The sequence below is a fragment of the Portunus trituberculatus genome, chromosome 46 (genome assembly GCF_017591435.1).
Source record: "Portunus trituberculatus isolate SZX2019 chromosome 46, ASM1759143v1, whole genome shotgun sequence".
In the NCBI taxonomy this organism is placed as follows: Eukaryota; Metazoa; Arthropoda; class Malacostraca; order Decapoda; family Portunidae; genus Portunus; species Portunus trituberculatus.
Genome location: NC_059300.1, coordinates 31712735 through 31727762, shown reverse-complemented (window position 1 = coordinate 31727762; position 15028 = coordinate 31712735). Strand labels below are relative to the sequence as shown.

Genomic DNA, 15028 nt, shown 5'->3' with positions numbered 1-15028 from the left:
CACGCGACACACCCACATTGACCAGCTGCAGCCGCTCCTGCTCTGGAGCGTCAAGACCAAGGAAGGCAAGTGTGGCAGCAAGGTGGTGGTGGCTCACCCGAAGCCCCAGGAACTGGTTCACAGCTTCCATTACACTGACAGGATGAGACACCAGGTGCTCATGGTGAAGGACCTGAAATATAACCAGCATGATGGTTAATATGTAAATGCTGCATCAGTTAACAGTTTAAGGTACACTTGATAAGCATGTACCCATTCATCTTGGTAAAATCCAAAACATTCCGACACTTCATTTATTCATAATAAAAAGTGAGCCATCCCTTACCAACACTGTGCCTGGGAAACGGTACTGCAAAGAGTGAGCAGAGCTGATCTTGGCTGCCATGGTGATGCATATCCTCTCAGCCTGATGAAAAGAGGAAAGTTACACACATTACCTCAATACCAGCCACTCCTTCATACCCATCAACTGCAATGACTGTTGATCCTGGAGTCCACAAGGTGAACCTCTACTGAGTAAATTGCTAACAGACAGAAATGAAAGGAAAGGTGAGATCTTGAGATGCAGTGAGGGGCTGGACAGGATGCAAGGAAGAGAGGGAAAGTGAGGTATGAGGGTGTGGATGGGAAGCCACAATCAGAATGGAAAGAATAACGATACAAGAAAAAAAAGTAATGGAAGTTTCAGGATATACTCAGCAAACTGGGATAAAATGGGAAAGGTTCTTAAATAGTGATACATACATGACTGGAATAGATATAGTCATCAAATTGTTAGTGTTGAGTGACTAGCAAGCTTTAAAAAAGACTATAAATCTATGGATAGTAGCAAGCTTTAAAAAAGACTATAAATCTATGGATAGGGATGACAGGTAGATATTGGGAAGTAGGTTTCAGAAGGAGCTGCCACATAGTTTAAGTTCTCATGACCAAGTTAATTAGTTTCAATGAGGCGAAACATTATCCTATGTATGGTGAAGACTGCATCTGTCAACTTCAAGTGTAGTACCATGCTAAACATCAGGTAGTTCATCAATCTAACTTGCTGACAGTATAGAATGTTCCAGTGAAACAAATTTTAACAATGTAATCATGTTTTACACTTAATTGCAAGAAAATATTTCCAAAAGATAAGTACAAGTCTCACCAGACAAAACATCAACAAAATGATTACTACTTGCACTATACTATACCTGTATTACTACTACACTACTACCACAACTGTTATGTGAATCAAGTAGTTTGCTGATAGTGACCTGCAGTTGCAAGTGCTGCGCTGAGGGGCGGGGACGGGAACGGAAGCGTGTAGCCAGCAGTGCCCGGGGGTCCCTCACCACCACCACCACCTGCAGGGAAAGTGTACCAGATGTAGTCATGTCATGCAAGGATGCACAGTCCACATTCTGGATGACTAAGAAAATTCTGAAATATTTTGTGCTCTGGATATTAAACAGATAAGATACCACACTAACTCAATGAATTTACTTAACTTCTTGTATCACTTGTATACACATGGAAATTATAGTAGCAGGATTTTTAAACTACAGAACTATCCTAGTCAAGCCACCTGTTGGCTTAGGTTACCAAATTCTCCAGTGATTTTTTTGTGTGGTTAAACTGCAGCAATTTTTATTTAGCATTACATACTGTGCTGCATGCCACACAGTCTAGCATTGCATTGACTCTTATGGATATATTCACACAAAACCAAAATGACAGTCTTTCCATTCTGACAGTCACACCCTGCCACTCTGCCACCCTGCTGTACTGCCAGCAATACTACAGCGGTTGGAATGCTGCACAAGTGTTGGTGGTCATGTGTTGCTCTGAGCGCCTTCACACAGCTGGTGTTCACCACATGTGGCAAGGAGTATTTCATACTAAATTCATGAGTTTTCTTCAAAAATTGAGGAAAATAGAAATATCTTTAGTTTCTTCACAAAATTAATGAATTTTTCTTAGAAAAATATAAAAAACATCTTAAGTTTTCTGACTAAATTAATGATTTTTCTAGTAATATAATCAAGAAAACTGATATCTTCTCAGTTTTCTCTCTAAAATTATGAGTTTTATGATGTTCTCCATTACAGAGACAGTGGTGCATTAACAAATATGACAAGGATATATCGAAGCGGATGTTGGAAGGAACAGCCTGCGGCAGGTGGAATGTGGCTGCCGTTTATGTGAAAGCCACTTTACATCATTTGTGCTTAAATCTGGCCGCATCACTAACCTTGAGCAGGTGGTGATACACTGTGAGCAGTTCTGTGATCTCAACCATGGTGAGCTGGCTGGTGAAGACTGCTCGGAACTTGCTTCTCTGGCAGGCTATTTCCACACACTTGGCCATATCCAGCTGCAGCCACAGCAGAACAGGTCATTATAGGACTTGGTAAAGCAAGGAAAGAGAAACATGGAACATATTAAAGTTGTATGATAAGAAAGCCACAAGGCAGGAAATCAATGGCTCAATGCTAATGTACCAGAGAAAAATGCTAATGTTTGTCACTCCAACAAAGGAAGGAGTACATGAAACCATTCATTGTGGAAGAACCATTACTTTTCTGGATCATCAGTAATGTTTCTTACACCATATTCACTTAAGCTTTCATGGCTATCTAGTACTACAAATGCACACACACACACACACACACACACACACACACCTGGTGAGGGTGGCAGTGGGTTGCATGTATGAAGCGGAATGATCTTGACTTCCACAGGTGAGGCAGGTGCAACAGGTGCCCTGCTACATCCAGGGAACAATTCAGCAGAAGTTGTAGCCACTCCACTGGCCTCTGTCAGAGAGTTCTGTACAGCCAAGGTCACAAGTTGTCTGTCACCATGATAAGTCATAGCTGGCTCAGGTTGGAATATTTGAGGGAAGAGTGCAAGCAAGCCTTCCAGGTACCAGCTTGGATGGAAGGACCTTCCTCCTCTCTGGCACTTTCCACTCCCCTCCTTACAACACTTCATTATTGAAACCTTCAAACCTGAGCTGGTTATGGTTCATCATGGAGACATGGCACACATGACAACTCATGACCCTGACTATGCTATACATGTGTCATGCCCACCTTTGACATCTGCAGAAACACTGAGAAAGCAGTCAGAAGGCAGTATATTTTAGACATGGTGACAGCTCTTACCTGGGCTAGATCCAATATTTTAGTAGTGTGTTTTAACATTTCTCAATTTAAATATACTTTTCAGACAATATTACTTTGTATTCACATCATTCAGTGTAGTCAATACATTAAGGCTTTGTCTCCCTGCATGAGACCCCTGAGGCTGAAGGCCGGACAAGGTACAAAGCAGCGGCCACTAACTCTATAGTATGCAACACAAATTCTTCCATTCAATAATAGCTCTGCAGATTCAAAGGAACCCAAACAAGGAGTGCCAGTTACTTAAGTGATACAACAATGCATTCATGGGAGCAGTATTTACCTTGTTGGTTTGAGAAATGATGGGCGGCAAATTGTGCAGTGGTTGGTACAAGAAGAAAACCTCTTTTGGATGCACATTGAAGATGGCCTCAGAGACTAGGCCGCCGCCGCCATGAGGAAGGGCGTATACCAGAAATAACCTGGCCAAGGAGCTGCCCGTCTCCTGCAGTCCTTGGTGCGTAGTCCAAAAAGAATCATTGCGGCCCACATGGCCTTGCCCAAAGAAACCCTGCCGTTGCTGCTTCTGTTGCCGCACACCATCATCGGTGTCATCGGCCACCAAGACCACTGGGGCGTTGGGGTCCTGTAGCAGGTCTGTTACAAGAAAACAGCTGTACACACAAACATTAATCATAATTGATTTAATCACTGTTCAGCCAAAAAGTAGTTCAAGTAATTCTGAGAGGTGAGAGCGCGCCCTAATCGTGCCTCTAGTATCACCGGGTGCCTACTGTGGTTGGAAAGCCTGCATGGATGATTATACAAAGAATCTGGATGTTAATATGGCAACGGTAACACACAACTCGATAATTTTTTGTACATCACAAGATAAATACCACTTGAAAAACACACAAAATAACCACTAACTACTCGCGTGATCCTTTCGGCTGACCAGCAGCAGCAGCAGCATGCAAGGCGCTGCAACCATCACCACTGCGCCCAGCCACACCACCCGCCGGACCAAGCATCGCGTTGCCCTCATCTTATACGAAACCGCAATTCAAGCTTGTATCTCCTTGACTTCACTTTGTCTGCACTCATTTGTTGGTTTGGTATGAATGCTGCTTCATTAGTGTTTGTTGGCTTGCTAATGTCTAAAACTACCCAAAGGTTCGAATGAAATTGTTAAATCGGTTGCGTCATCTTCCAGTTCTGTTTTCTGGTCTATCAAGTTTCACTCGGTATCATTATCGTAACACTCGTATGTACTGACTCTGCTGTTATAAGCATCACTTGCGACAGAGGCCACAACAAGGCACGGCAGGAAGTGAGGCAGGGATGGGCACGGCTCGGTACGCGTGGAATCACAGTCCCAGGATGCTCTTCCAGTAGTTGATGGGAATGTAGCCGCTGATCGCACCATTCATCACCGTTTTGTTAATAATCGTCAAGAGCAGATTGAAGAGGATGGCCAGGATCACCAAGGCACAGAATCCTTTGGCAAGGATGACAAGGAGTCTAATCACGGCTTGCAGAATTCCCAGCTGAGGGCTGCGGGGCGGCGGCGGCTTTGTGATACAAGGATTCCTCTTCTCTTGGCATTTGTTAGAATTCTGCTGGGGAAGAATGCTTTTACTTCTGCCCTTGTTGTTACCCTGGTTTCGCTTTTTAGGGCCTGTCATCCTTCAAGATTGAATCAAGGAGGAGGGAGGAGAGAATATGTCTGCCAGAGTCAAATCACCATCCGCTGTATCGCCCGTGCTGCTGTGATGATGATGCAGTGTTATCACGTCTCACTGGCACGCGACTGGCGCTCTGCTGTGTGTATGTACTTGCCACATGACGCTCCGACTGGGGGCGACCACACTCATTATTGCCAGGGAGTGGTTGATGCGGAGGGCTGCGGCTCGGAATATGGTGGAGAAAGGAAACAAGGTGCGAATAACCGCACGATGAGTTAATTACTAAGGCCTCTTTACCTTTTCACACGTTGTAAGTGGACTTTCGTCACACCTCCCTGATCACTGAGCCCTCACTATTGCTCCATGACACGTGTTTCCTCTACTGAAAGCCTTCACTTGTAGTGACATACTTTCTGAACACTCCCGTCACGCATCTTGTGTTGATTGAAACGGTCTCCGAGCAACCTACCGTCCTACGTCACCACCGCCGCCGCCATCACCACCACCACTCGGCGCACGCCTCCACAGCACTTGGCTAGGCAACCACACGCGAATACCAAGGCCTGATTGATCTTCTAGTCAGTGGTTCCTAAACTAAGGGGCGCGCCCACCCCAGGGAACTGTAAGGAGTACCTAGATAGGGGAGGGATGAACTACTCAAAAATATATTTTCAAATAAGAATAATGAAATAATTCCAAGAAGTATCTGCCTTGACAAGCGCACAGAATAAAATGTTTACTTACTTTGTAAAATGCCTCTTGCCTGTATTATTTGTTTCATTCGTTGTAATACAAGAAGAAATTTGTTTTCCTAAACAATGCTGAGATGTAATACAAAAAAAGCATAATTTCCTATAAAATACAGGTGTACTGGAAGCAAAAAAAGGGCGTCAGGTGAGGTAGTGTGGGAACCGCTGTTATAAACAATACGGGTGGGTCGACGTGACCCGCTGGTGTGCGTCGGCACTGCGAGGGACACAGTCATATTGGGGTGTGTGTGTATCTTTAGAAAGGATATGATAGACCCGGATAGTGTTATGGCAGATACTGAGGACAGAATGTTATAGTAAAGTTCTTATCAAGGCACTAACGAGAAGCAACACTTAGTTTTTCCTCTCAGGTCTGACATAAATTCATTCACACCACCACTTGTTCAGCATTAGGTCTGTCTTCAGTTCCGTCTCTTGCTTACAAGAGGTTTCTTCACTGTGGCGTTAATTGCGTCGGAAAAGTATTAATTAAATGGCCAGGTACTTACATAGACGTCACATGTCCAGATATAAATATTCAGCACACTTACTCTGAGTTCAAATACAAGTACTCTTAGTTATATACATAGATGCATATCATTTTACTCTCATTGCTGAACTCGACGTCACAGTGGGAAAGGCGGAGTGTTGCGTTAGTTTAGGGGAATGTTATGGGAAGGTATAGGATGAGATAGGGTAAGTTCCGGGAGTATTGAAGGCAAGGTAGGGATGATGAGGAAATAGTTAAGCATGGAATTGATGGGAGAAGTAATGTGTAATGAGAAGAGGGAATGTTTGGGGTAAACATCGTAAGGTGAAGGAATGAATGTGGAGGAAGAGGTCGGTGGGATAATACAAAAGAGAGGGGATGAGGTGCGGGAGGCGTTGTAGGGAAGTGAGAAGGGGGGTGCTTTGTTAATGAAGGAAGGGAGTATTAGGGAGGAGATCGGTGGGATAATGCCGAAGGGGAGGAGAGTATGAGGTGCGGGGGCGATGTAGGAAAGTGAGATAGGGGGTGCTTTGCTAATTAAGGAAGGGGGTGTTAGTGAGGAGGGCGGTGGTCTGGGCTGGGGAGGGGAGAGGAAGGTAGATATCACGCTACACTGCCTTGCTTCGTGGTTTTGCTCATCCCAGCTATCATGGTTACAGTGTCAGGGTGTAAGTTACCATTGCTGTTATCGATGCTTCTCGCCTCTTCGTATTGTGATGTTCATGGCACTAACAGGAACAACAACTTATTTGCAAGTGTATTTTATGTGTATTGTGCAATTGATGTGGTTTTCAATGTAGGGTGAGCTTACGAATACCTACTGATGTGCATACAGTGGCATCAGAGTAGCATCTTGCTATATACTGATGAACAACATTGTTTAAAATAGTTCCATTCAGCCTATAGTTTACAATTAAAGGGAATGTTGAAAATACTTACTGACGTGCAAAAGATTGGGATTAGATGAGTGTACTGTTGTATATTGATTGACAAGAGTAAGTTCAAAATAGTCCCAAATATTGTTTGGCATTAAGTCGGCAGAGCAATGCAGGATATGTGAGATAACTGGATATGTATGATGACTGATAAGTGGTTCACCTCAGACACTAGGCAGAGTTTCTTCAGTGAGGTGAGTGGCGGAGTGGTGGAGTGCATGCATTCACCTCAAAAATCGACAAAGTAGCGATAGTAGTTGTGTCAATACTACGTGATCTCTTGCCAGTAAGCAGCTGTGGAACTTGTTAACTGAATAGAAACCAATCGATCTTTGAACAGACCACAAGACACAAGGAAGCAAAAAGGAGAATATGAGGACGAATTTGAAGCTAAAACTGATGCAACGACTTCATTCCTACCCTTTCGTTATGCTCTCCGCCATCTCTCTCTCTCTCTCTCTCTCTCTCTCTCTCTGGCAATCAAGTGCGTCCAATTAAAACGGATAATTAATGCAATATATTTCAAGATTGTCAACAGGAAAAACCGGAGAGTTGTGATAAAAGGAAGCACGTGCACACAATCGCGGGCGCTGGCACACACAGACAGACAGACAGACAGACAGACAGACAGACAGACAGACAGACAGACGCACGCACGCCTTAATCCTCCTGGTCCTAGCGTCACCTATTCACAATATATTTTTCCTCCATTTTTCCTTCAAAGGATCTTCCTCCCTCTCTCTCCCTCCTTCCTTCCTACTCCTTCTTCCCCCCTCCTTTGATGGTTAGGTCTTAGGTGTCTTTTACTCTCTCTCACTCTCTCTCTCTCTCTCTCTCTCTCTCTCTCTCTGGTATGGTCGACTCGACTATTACATTTAACCTAATGCATCGAAATTCTGGTTTCTGGCATTGTTCCTCCTTCACCACTACCACCACCACCACCACCACTCATCTGTCACGATAAACCTCATCAACACCACTGATGACCACACCAATCACATGCTCTTCTTTTCTCTCACTATTCATTCCCTCCACCACCATCACCACCACTAATATTCCCTTTACTTCACGATGCTGCGGCGCTATGAACTTAATCCATCAGTCACTTCTCTCCATCACTACAATCTCTACACCACGCAAGGTTACGCAGCAGGGAAGAGGCAGGAAGCGGGAAGCAGGAAGTGTGGGAAGCAGGAGGAGGAGAAGGCTACAGATTTGGGTTTGGGGACTTCCTGATGGCTAGACTAGATTACAGTGATTCCCGCCGCGCCGTTAACGAGCCTCATCATCGCCTGCTTGCTTTTGATGTCGCTAATCTGATCACACCACTGCCTCTCACCACCTCGCCTCCCAACACCTCGCCACTCACCATCGCATCATTCACCACCACCTTCACCGCTTCTGGAGACTGTGTTCCCTGTGACTCCAGGCAAGTACACAAAGATTTGGAGTTTCACGTACTAAGGTTTGATTTAGTTCCTTTCTTTTTATACAATATGGGATTTTTAGGGGGATTTTACGGGCTATTGTGACTGGTAAGGTAGACTGTGTTCCCGGTGACTCCAGGCATATACACAGCGTAGATTGGAAGTTTCACGCACTAAGAAGGTTTGATTGAATACTTTGCTCCTTTCTTTCATACAATATGGGATTTTTTTACATGGTTTTTACGGTCTAGTGTGGCGGCGCCTTGAAACCTTCCCAGTGACAGCGGAACACACATACTACGAGCAATTTCCAAAGTCCAAACTCGTGTTGCGTTAGAGTCTCGACAGAATACAGTAGAAATTGTAGTGAACAGTTACGCCAATATGGTTCTTGCTCCCTTATTTACAAAAAAAAAAAAAATATCATCCAGCTTTGTAAAACTTGTAACAGTGTCCAGGATATAATTTCAAAGCGATGCCATTGTACTGCCATCACTGCCAGTTCTTTTTCTCTCTGTCTGTCTGTCTGTCTGTCTCTGTCTCAATCTCTGTGTCTCTGTCTCTGTCTCTGTCCCTGTTCCTGTTCCTATCCATGTAGCTGTCTCTGTCTGTCTATGTCTGTCCATCTGTCTGTCTGTCTCTCCCTCTCCTCTCTCTCTCATCGCTTTCCACATCCCGCCTCACCTCTCCTCTATGACTTTTCCTTTCTCATTTTCCCTGTGTACTTCCTCTTTAGCTTCTTTGGCTGTTTCTCTCCTTGCCCTGCGGAAGAACAAACCATTAAGCAACGAGTCAAAGGAAAAGAAGATTACAAGCTGGAAAAGGTTATTCAAGTAATGAGACGTGTGTGTGTGTGTGTGTGTGTGTGTGTGTGTGTGTGTGTGTGTGTGTGTGTGTGTGTGTGTGTGTGTGTGTGTGTGTGTGTGTGTGTGTGTGTGTGTGTGTGTGTGTGTGTGTGTGTGTGTGTGTGTGTGTGTGTGTGTGTGTGTGTGTGTGTGTGTGTGTGTGTGTGTGTGTGTGTGTGTGTGTGTGTGTGTGTGTGTGTGTGTGTGTGTGTGTGTGTGTGTGTGTGTGTGTGTGTGTGTGTGGTGTGTGTGTTTTCCTGCCTTTCCTTGCTCCCTTCCGCCGTTCCTCCCCTCCCGGCCTCCCTCCGTCCTTTCTCCTTTATTCTCCTCTGTCTCCTTTTTCCTTTCATAATCGTAGAAACAGGATTAACGCGTGACAACGAGGAAATAACACTTTTCACGTTCCTTGAGAGGGTTGTGTAAGTTGACAACGAGAGAGAGAGAGAGAGAGAGAGAGAGAGAGAGAGAGAGAGAGAGAGAGAGAGAGAGAGAGTACCATGACCCATTTTCATACTCATTCTACTTATTATTTCGTGATCTTATACAGCTTCAGAAACTTTTCAAAGGGATTAGAATAGTGAAGACTGTGGCTATTAATTTTCTAACCTTCATAGACCCTTCCTAATGTCAATAAAATGGTCTAATTTTACACAAATCTCGAGATAAAAATGCGTCCCAGTACTGAAGAGGTTAACTCTTGTATGGCACACTTCACTTACTGTCTTTGCTATTCAGCTGTTCATTCACTCATGCTTGTTCTGACGATGTATGAAGGAGGAGGAGGAGGATAAGGAGGAGGATAAGGAGAAGGAGGAGGATAAGGACGAGGAGGAGGAGGAGGAGGATAAGGACGAGGAGGAGGAGGATAAGGAGGAGGAGGAGGATAAGGAGGAGAAGGAGGAGGATAAGGAGGAGGAGGAGGATGATAAGGAGGAGGAGGAGGAGGATAAGGAGGAGGAGGAGGAGGATAAGGAGGAGGAGGAGGAGAAGGAGAAGGAGATGGATGAGGAGGAGGAGGAGGAGGAGAAGGAGATGGATGAGGAGTAGGAGAAATAAGGACGAGGAGGAGGATAAGGAGGAGGAGGACGAGGAGGAGGAGCTGAAAAAGTAAAGTAAAAATGCCAGGAACCAAAGTAAGAGAGGAGAAAGAAGATGAAAAGAGAATATGCTAAATAAGAAGGAAGGAGAAAAAGAAGACGACGAGAAGGAAGACGAAGAAAAAAGGAAGAGAAGAGAAGAGGAGGAGAAAGAGGGTATGGACAAACACATTACTCACTTTGCTCAATAAATATTTGACGAAAGAAAAAATAAGCAAGAGAAAAAATAACTTCCTTCTTCCTTTTCTTCCTTTCTTTCTCTTCCTCTTTCTCTTTCTTTCCCTCCTTTCTCTCTCTCTCCTTTCTCCTTTCTCTCTCTCCTTTTTCCTTTCTCCTTTTTCCTTCTCTCCTTTCTCCTTTCTCTTTCTTTCTCTCCTTTCTTCCTTTCTTTCTCTCCTTTCTTCCTTCTCTTCCTTTCTTTCTCTCCCTTATCTTTCTTTCTGTCCTTTCTCTCTTTTCTCTTTATTTCCCTCTTTTCTTCCTTCTCTTCCTTTCTTTCTCTTCCTCTTTCTATTTCTCCTCCGGCAAATGAACATGTTGAATTACACGCTTTATTATTTTGTACATACTTCAGGGCTGTACGAGAGAGAGAGAGAGAGAGAGAGAGAGAGAGAGAGAGAGAGAGAGAGAGAGAGAGAGAGACAGAGACAGAGACAGAGACAGAGACAGAGACAGAGACAGAGACAGAGAGAGAGAGAGAGAGAGAGAGAGAGAGAGAGAGAGAGAGAGAGCTGTATGAATTCCCCTAATAGTAACTAGGATAAATATGAAGAAGTGTCACGGTGCCGAAGGAGTTAAAGATAGGATGATGCAATGTCTGTGTCTGTCTGTCTGTCTGTCTGTCTCTCTCTCTCTCTCTCTCTCTCTCTCTCTCTCTGGAAATAGCAACAAAACAATCAGCCGCCGTCGTACTAATCCTTTATTTCATTTACTTACGTTCATTTGCACCAAAATCCTCAAGCTTCTGCCAGATTCCACTTTACTAATGAACTTTTTTTTTTTCTCTTCGTTCTATAAGATAACAGACAGCCAATCAGCGCCTCGGATTCAGCGGACCAATGAAAGCCAAGGATTCACTTACATATGAAGATTAATGTTGTGATACCAAGCTGCTCTCTCTCTCTCTCTCTCTCTCTCTCTCTCTCTCTGAACACCGTGATGAATGTTTTTCGTCAAGTATGCATGAGATTTAGCCAGAGAGAGAGAGAGAGAGAGAGAGAGAGAGAGAGAGAGAGAGATTCCCCCCTTCCTCCCCTAGTCCCACGCAAGATAAAACAGGTGCATGATAAACGAGCAGTAAATTGAGACCATGAATTGTGCCTACCAGCGAACCTGCAGTCGGCTCCCTACGTGATGAAGCGCAGTTTTTCTACCTATATTACCAACAAAAGTGATATCTGCCGTCCCTTTTCTTGACAAATGGCACTGGCTAGAGTTGCCTTTGACGTGTATCTTAGGCTGTCTTCTTCCTTTCACCCTCCACATCCTCCTTCACGTTCCTCCTTATCCCATTCAGAGAGAGAGAGAGAGAGAGAGAGAGAGAGAGAGAGAGAGAGAGAGAGGGAGAGAGAGAGGAAAACCACACACACACACACACACACTCTCTCTCTCTCTCTCTCTCTCTCTCCATTAACACTGTTTATCAACCAATCACTTCATACAAGACGTTCATTTTAAAGTTTGATTGGTTGTTCGTAAGTCAGGCGCGGCAGTGATTGGCTGAGCTACTGAGCGTCTTAACTAATCAGCCTGGGAGGGAGAAAAAGTCTTTAGTCTGGCACTGTTGACCGCTTGTTTCGTCTTCTATTTATCAACCTCCTTTATTAATTGCTATGAAGGATAGGTGTTTTTGTATGAGGGTTGAAAGCAGACACGCACTCACTATATAATTACAAATCTTCCTCCTCCTCTCTCTCTCTCTCTCTCTCTCTCTCTCTCTCTCTCTCTGTAATACCATCCATTCATATTTTTTTCTTTCCTCTAATTCCTTCTCTTCATCAGCAGACTATTTTTTTTCTCCTCCTCTTTCGCCTCCTTATTTAATTTACTGGAGGAGGAAGAGGAGGAGGAAGAGGAGGAGGAAGAGGAGGAGGAAGAGGAGGAAGAGGAGGAGAAGGACGGTGGAACAAGTAAAATTATGAAAGAAAAATGAGAGAGAGAGAGAGAGAGAGAGAGAGAGAGAGAGAGAGAGAGAGAGGAGAGCGAGATTATTTAGCTGTGCGCAAGACAATATTTTGCGTTTGTGTTGCCCCACTCTCTCTCTCTCTCTCTCCAAACATGCTCAAGGTTATAAGAAAGTTTGGAAAAGTTACTCCAAACCGAATCATAGCCACTGGAATCCTTTTGGACACACACACACACACACACACACACACACACACACACACAGCGTAGTGTAGTGGTTAGCACGCTCGACTCACAATCGAGAGGGCCGGGTTCGAGTCCCGGTAAGAGGCGAGGCAAATGGGCAAGCCTTTTAATGTGTGGCCCCTGTTCACCTAGCAGTAAATAGGTACGGGATGTAACTCGAGGGGTTGTGGCCTCGCTTTCCCGGTGTGTGGAGTGTTGTGGTCTCAGTCCTACCCGAAGATCGGTCTATGAGCTCTGAGCTCGCACCGTAATGGGGAAGACTGGCTGGGTGACCAGCAGGCGACCGAGGTGAACTACACACACACACACACACACACACACACACACACACACACGAGGAAAGAAATACAAGACTTGATTTTCTTATCTGTTCGTCTGTCTGTCTGTCTGTCTGTTTATTTGTCCTTTCATTATCCTCTGTCGTGTGTGTGTGTGTGTGTGTGTGTGTGTGTGTGTGTGTGTGTGTGTGTGTGTGTGTGTGTGTGTGTTTGGCAATCTCCATATCTGCTTTATCTCTCTCTCTCTCTCTCTCTCTCTCTCTCTCTCTCTCTCTCTCTCTCTATGCACTTGTTTGTTTGCTTGATCATTTCCTCACGTCTGTTTGCTTCCACATTTTTTTCCTTTCTTTTTCTTTTCTTTCTTATTCTCCGTATGGATTTCTATCTGATATTATCTATTCTTACATTTTGTCTACTCCTCGCTCGTCTATATGTTCACCCAGGCTCGCTCGCTCGCTCTCTCTCTCTCTCTCTCTCTCTCTCTCTCTCTCTCTCTCTCTCTCTCTCTCTCTCTCTCTCTCTCTCTCTCTCTCTCTCTCTGACGGAAGAAACACAATGAAACGATAAGAGGCTGCTACAGGAGGAGGAGGAGGAGGAGGAAGAGGAGAAGGAGGAGGAGGAGGAGGAGGAGGAGGAGGAGGAGGAGGAGGAGGAGGAGGAGGAGGAGGAGGAGGAAAAGAAGAAGAGGGAGAAAAAGGAGGAAAAGGAAGGAGAGAGAGGAGAAAGAGAAGAAGGAAGGACGAGGAGGAGGAGAGCTTTGGTGCCCTTCCAAGACTCAACTATTCTTTCTTTCTTCTTCCTTCTCTTCTTTCCTTCTTCCCTTCCTTTCTTCCTTTTTTTCCCTTCCCTTGACTCCTAGTAGCTGTATTCCCTCTAAATAAATTATCTCCACATTTTTCTTTTCCTTCTCTCCTTCATGATTCTCTTCCCTCCATTTCTCCCTACTTGCATTCTCCTTTCTTCCATATTTTTCACTTAACCTCATTTCCACCTCTTTCTTCTTGCCAACGTGTCTTTATGTATTCTCCTTCTCTTCCTTCCTTCCCTCCTTCCGTCTTACCGCATTCCTTCATCATCATACTCTCCTTAGCTCCATTCCCTCGTATCGCCCTCACTCATTCCTTCCTCTGTCCTTGGCCAGTCTAATGATCGGTCTTCTCTTTTAGTGTAATTTGCGAAGACTAGAAGCAAAAGCAGTGTCATTAAATTAAACCTTTCTCTATCATGATGCGTTTCCATATCTATTCTGCTTACTCTTTGGCGATTTCATACAGCTTCAGAAACCCATGTGGGGAATTGAAATAGTGAAGACTGTGGCTATTAATCTTCTGACCTCCATAGATCCTTCCTAATTTCAAGGAGAGAGAGAGAGAGAGAGAGAGAGAGAGAGAGAGAGAGAGAGAGAGAGAGAGAGAGAGAGAGAGAGAGAGAGAGAGACGGAGAGAGAGAGAGAGAGAGAGAGAGAGAGAGAGAGAGAGAGAGAGAGAGAGAGACAGAGAGAGAGAGACAGAGAGAGACAGAGAGAGACAGAGAGAGAGACAGACAGAGACAGAGAGAGACAAGAGAGAGACACAGAGACAGAGAGAGACAAGAGAGAGAGAGACGAGAGAGAGAGACAGACAGACAGACACAGAGAGAGAGAGAGAGAAGAGAGAAGAGACAGAGACAGAGAGAGACAAGAGAGAAAGACAGAGACAGAGAGAGACAAGAGAAAGAGAGACAAGAGAGAGAGAGAGAGAAGAGAGAGAAGAGAGAAAGAGAGAGAGAGAGAGAGAGAGAGAGAGAGAGAGAGAGAGAGAGAGAGAGAGAGAGAGAGAGAGAGAAGAGAGAGAAAGAGAAAGAGAAAGAAGAAGGAGAGAGAATGAATTAAAGAATGAATGAAGAGAGCTAAACAGAGATAAAAGGGAAGGGGAAAGAGAGGGAGGAGGAAATGAGAGAAAGAGAGAACGAAGAAAGATAGAAAAAGAGAGCTGAAGAGGTGAGGTGCTGGCTGGGGAAGAGATAATGGGAGGAATGGAATGGGAGAGAGAGATACACGTAAAGGA

At 44.6% G+C, this 15028-nt stretch overlaps 1 protein-coding gene across 1 annotated transcript in view; it reads right to left on the bottom strand.

Annotated features, from left to right (window-relative positions):
* Positions 1-15028, bottom strand: part of LOC123519799 — a 34366-nt gene that overhangs the window by 1650 nt on the left and 17688 nt on the right. Inside the window, exons 5-11 of the mRNA XM_045281316.1 lie at positions 9078-9155; positions 3451-3781; positions 2667-2798; positions 2234-2356; positions 1257-1346; positions 326-406; positions 17-172 (exon numbers count right to left, since the gene is read on the bottom strand). Of these exons, the coding sequence (XP_045137251.1) occupies positions 17-172; positions 326-406; positions 1257-1346; positions 2234-2356; positions 2667-2798; positions 3451-3781; positions 9078-9155 (991 nt within the window). The remainder of the gene's footprint in view (positions 1-16; positions 173-325; positions 407-1256; positions 1347-2233; positions 2357-2666; positions 2799-3450; positions 3782-9077; positions 9156-15028) is intronic.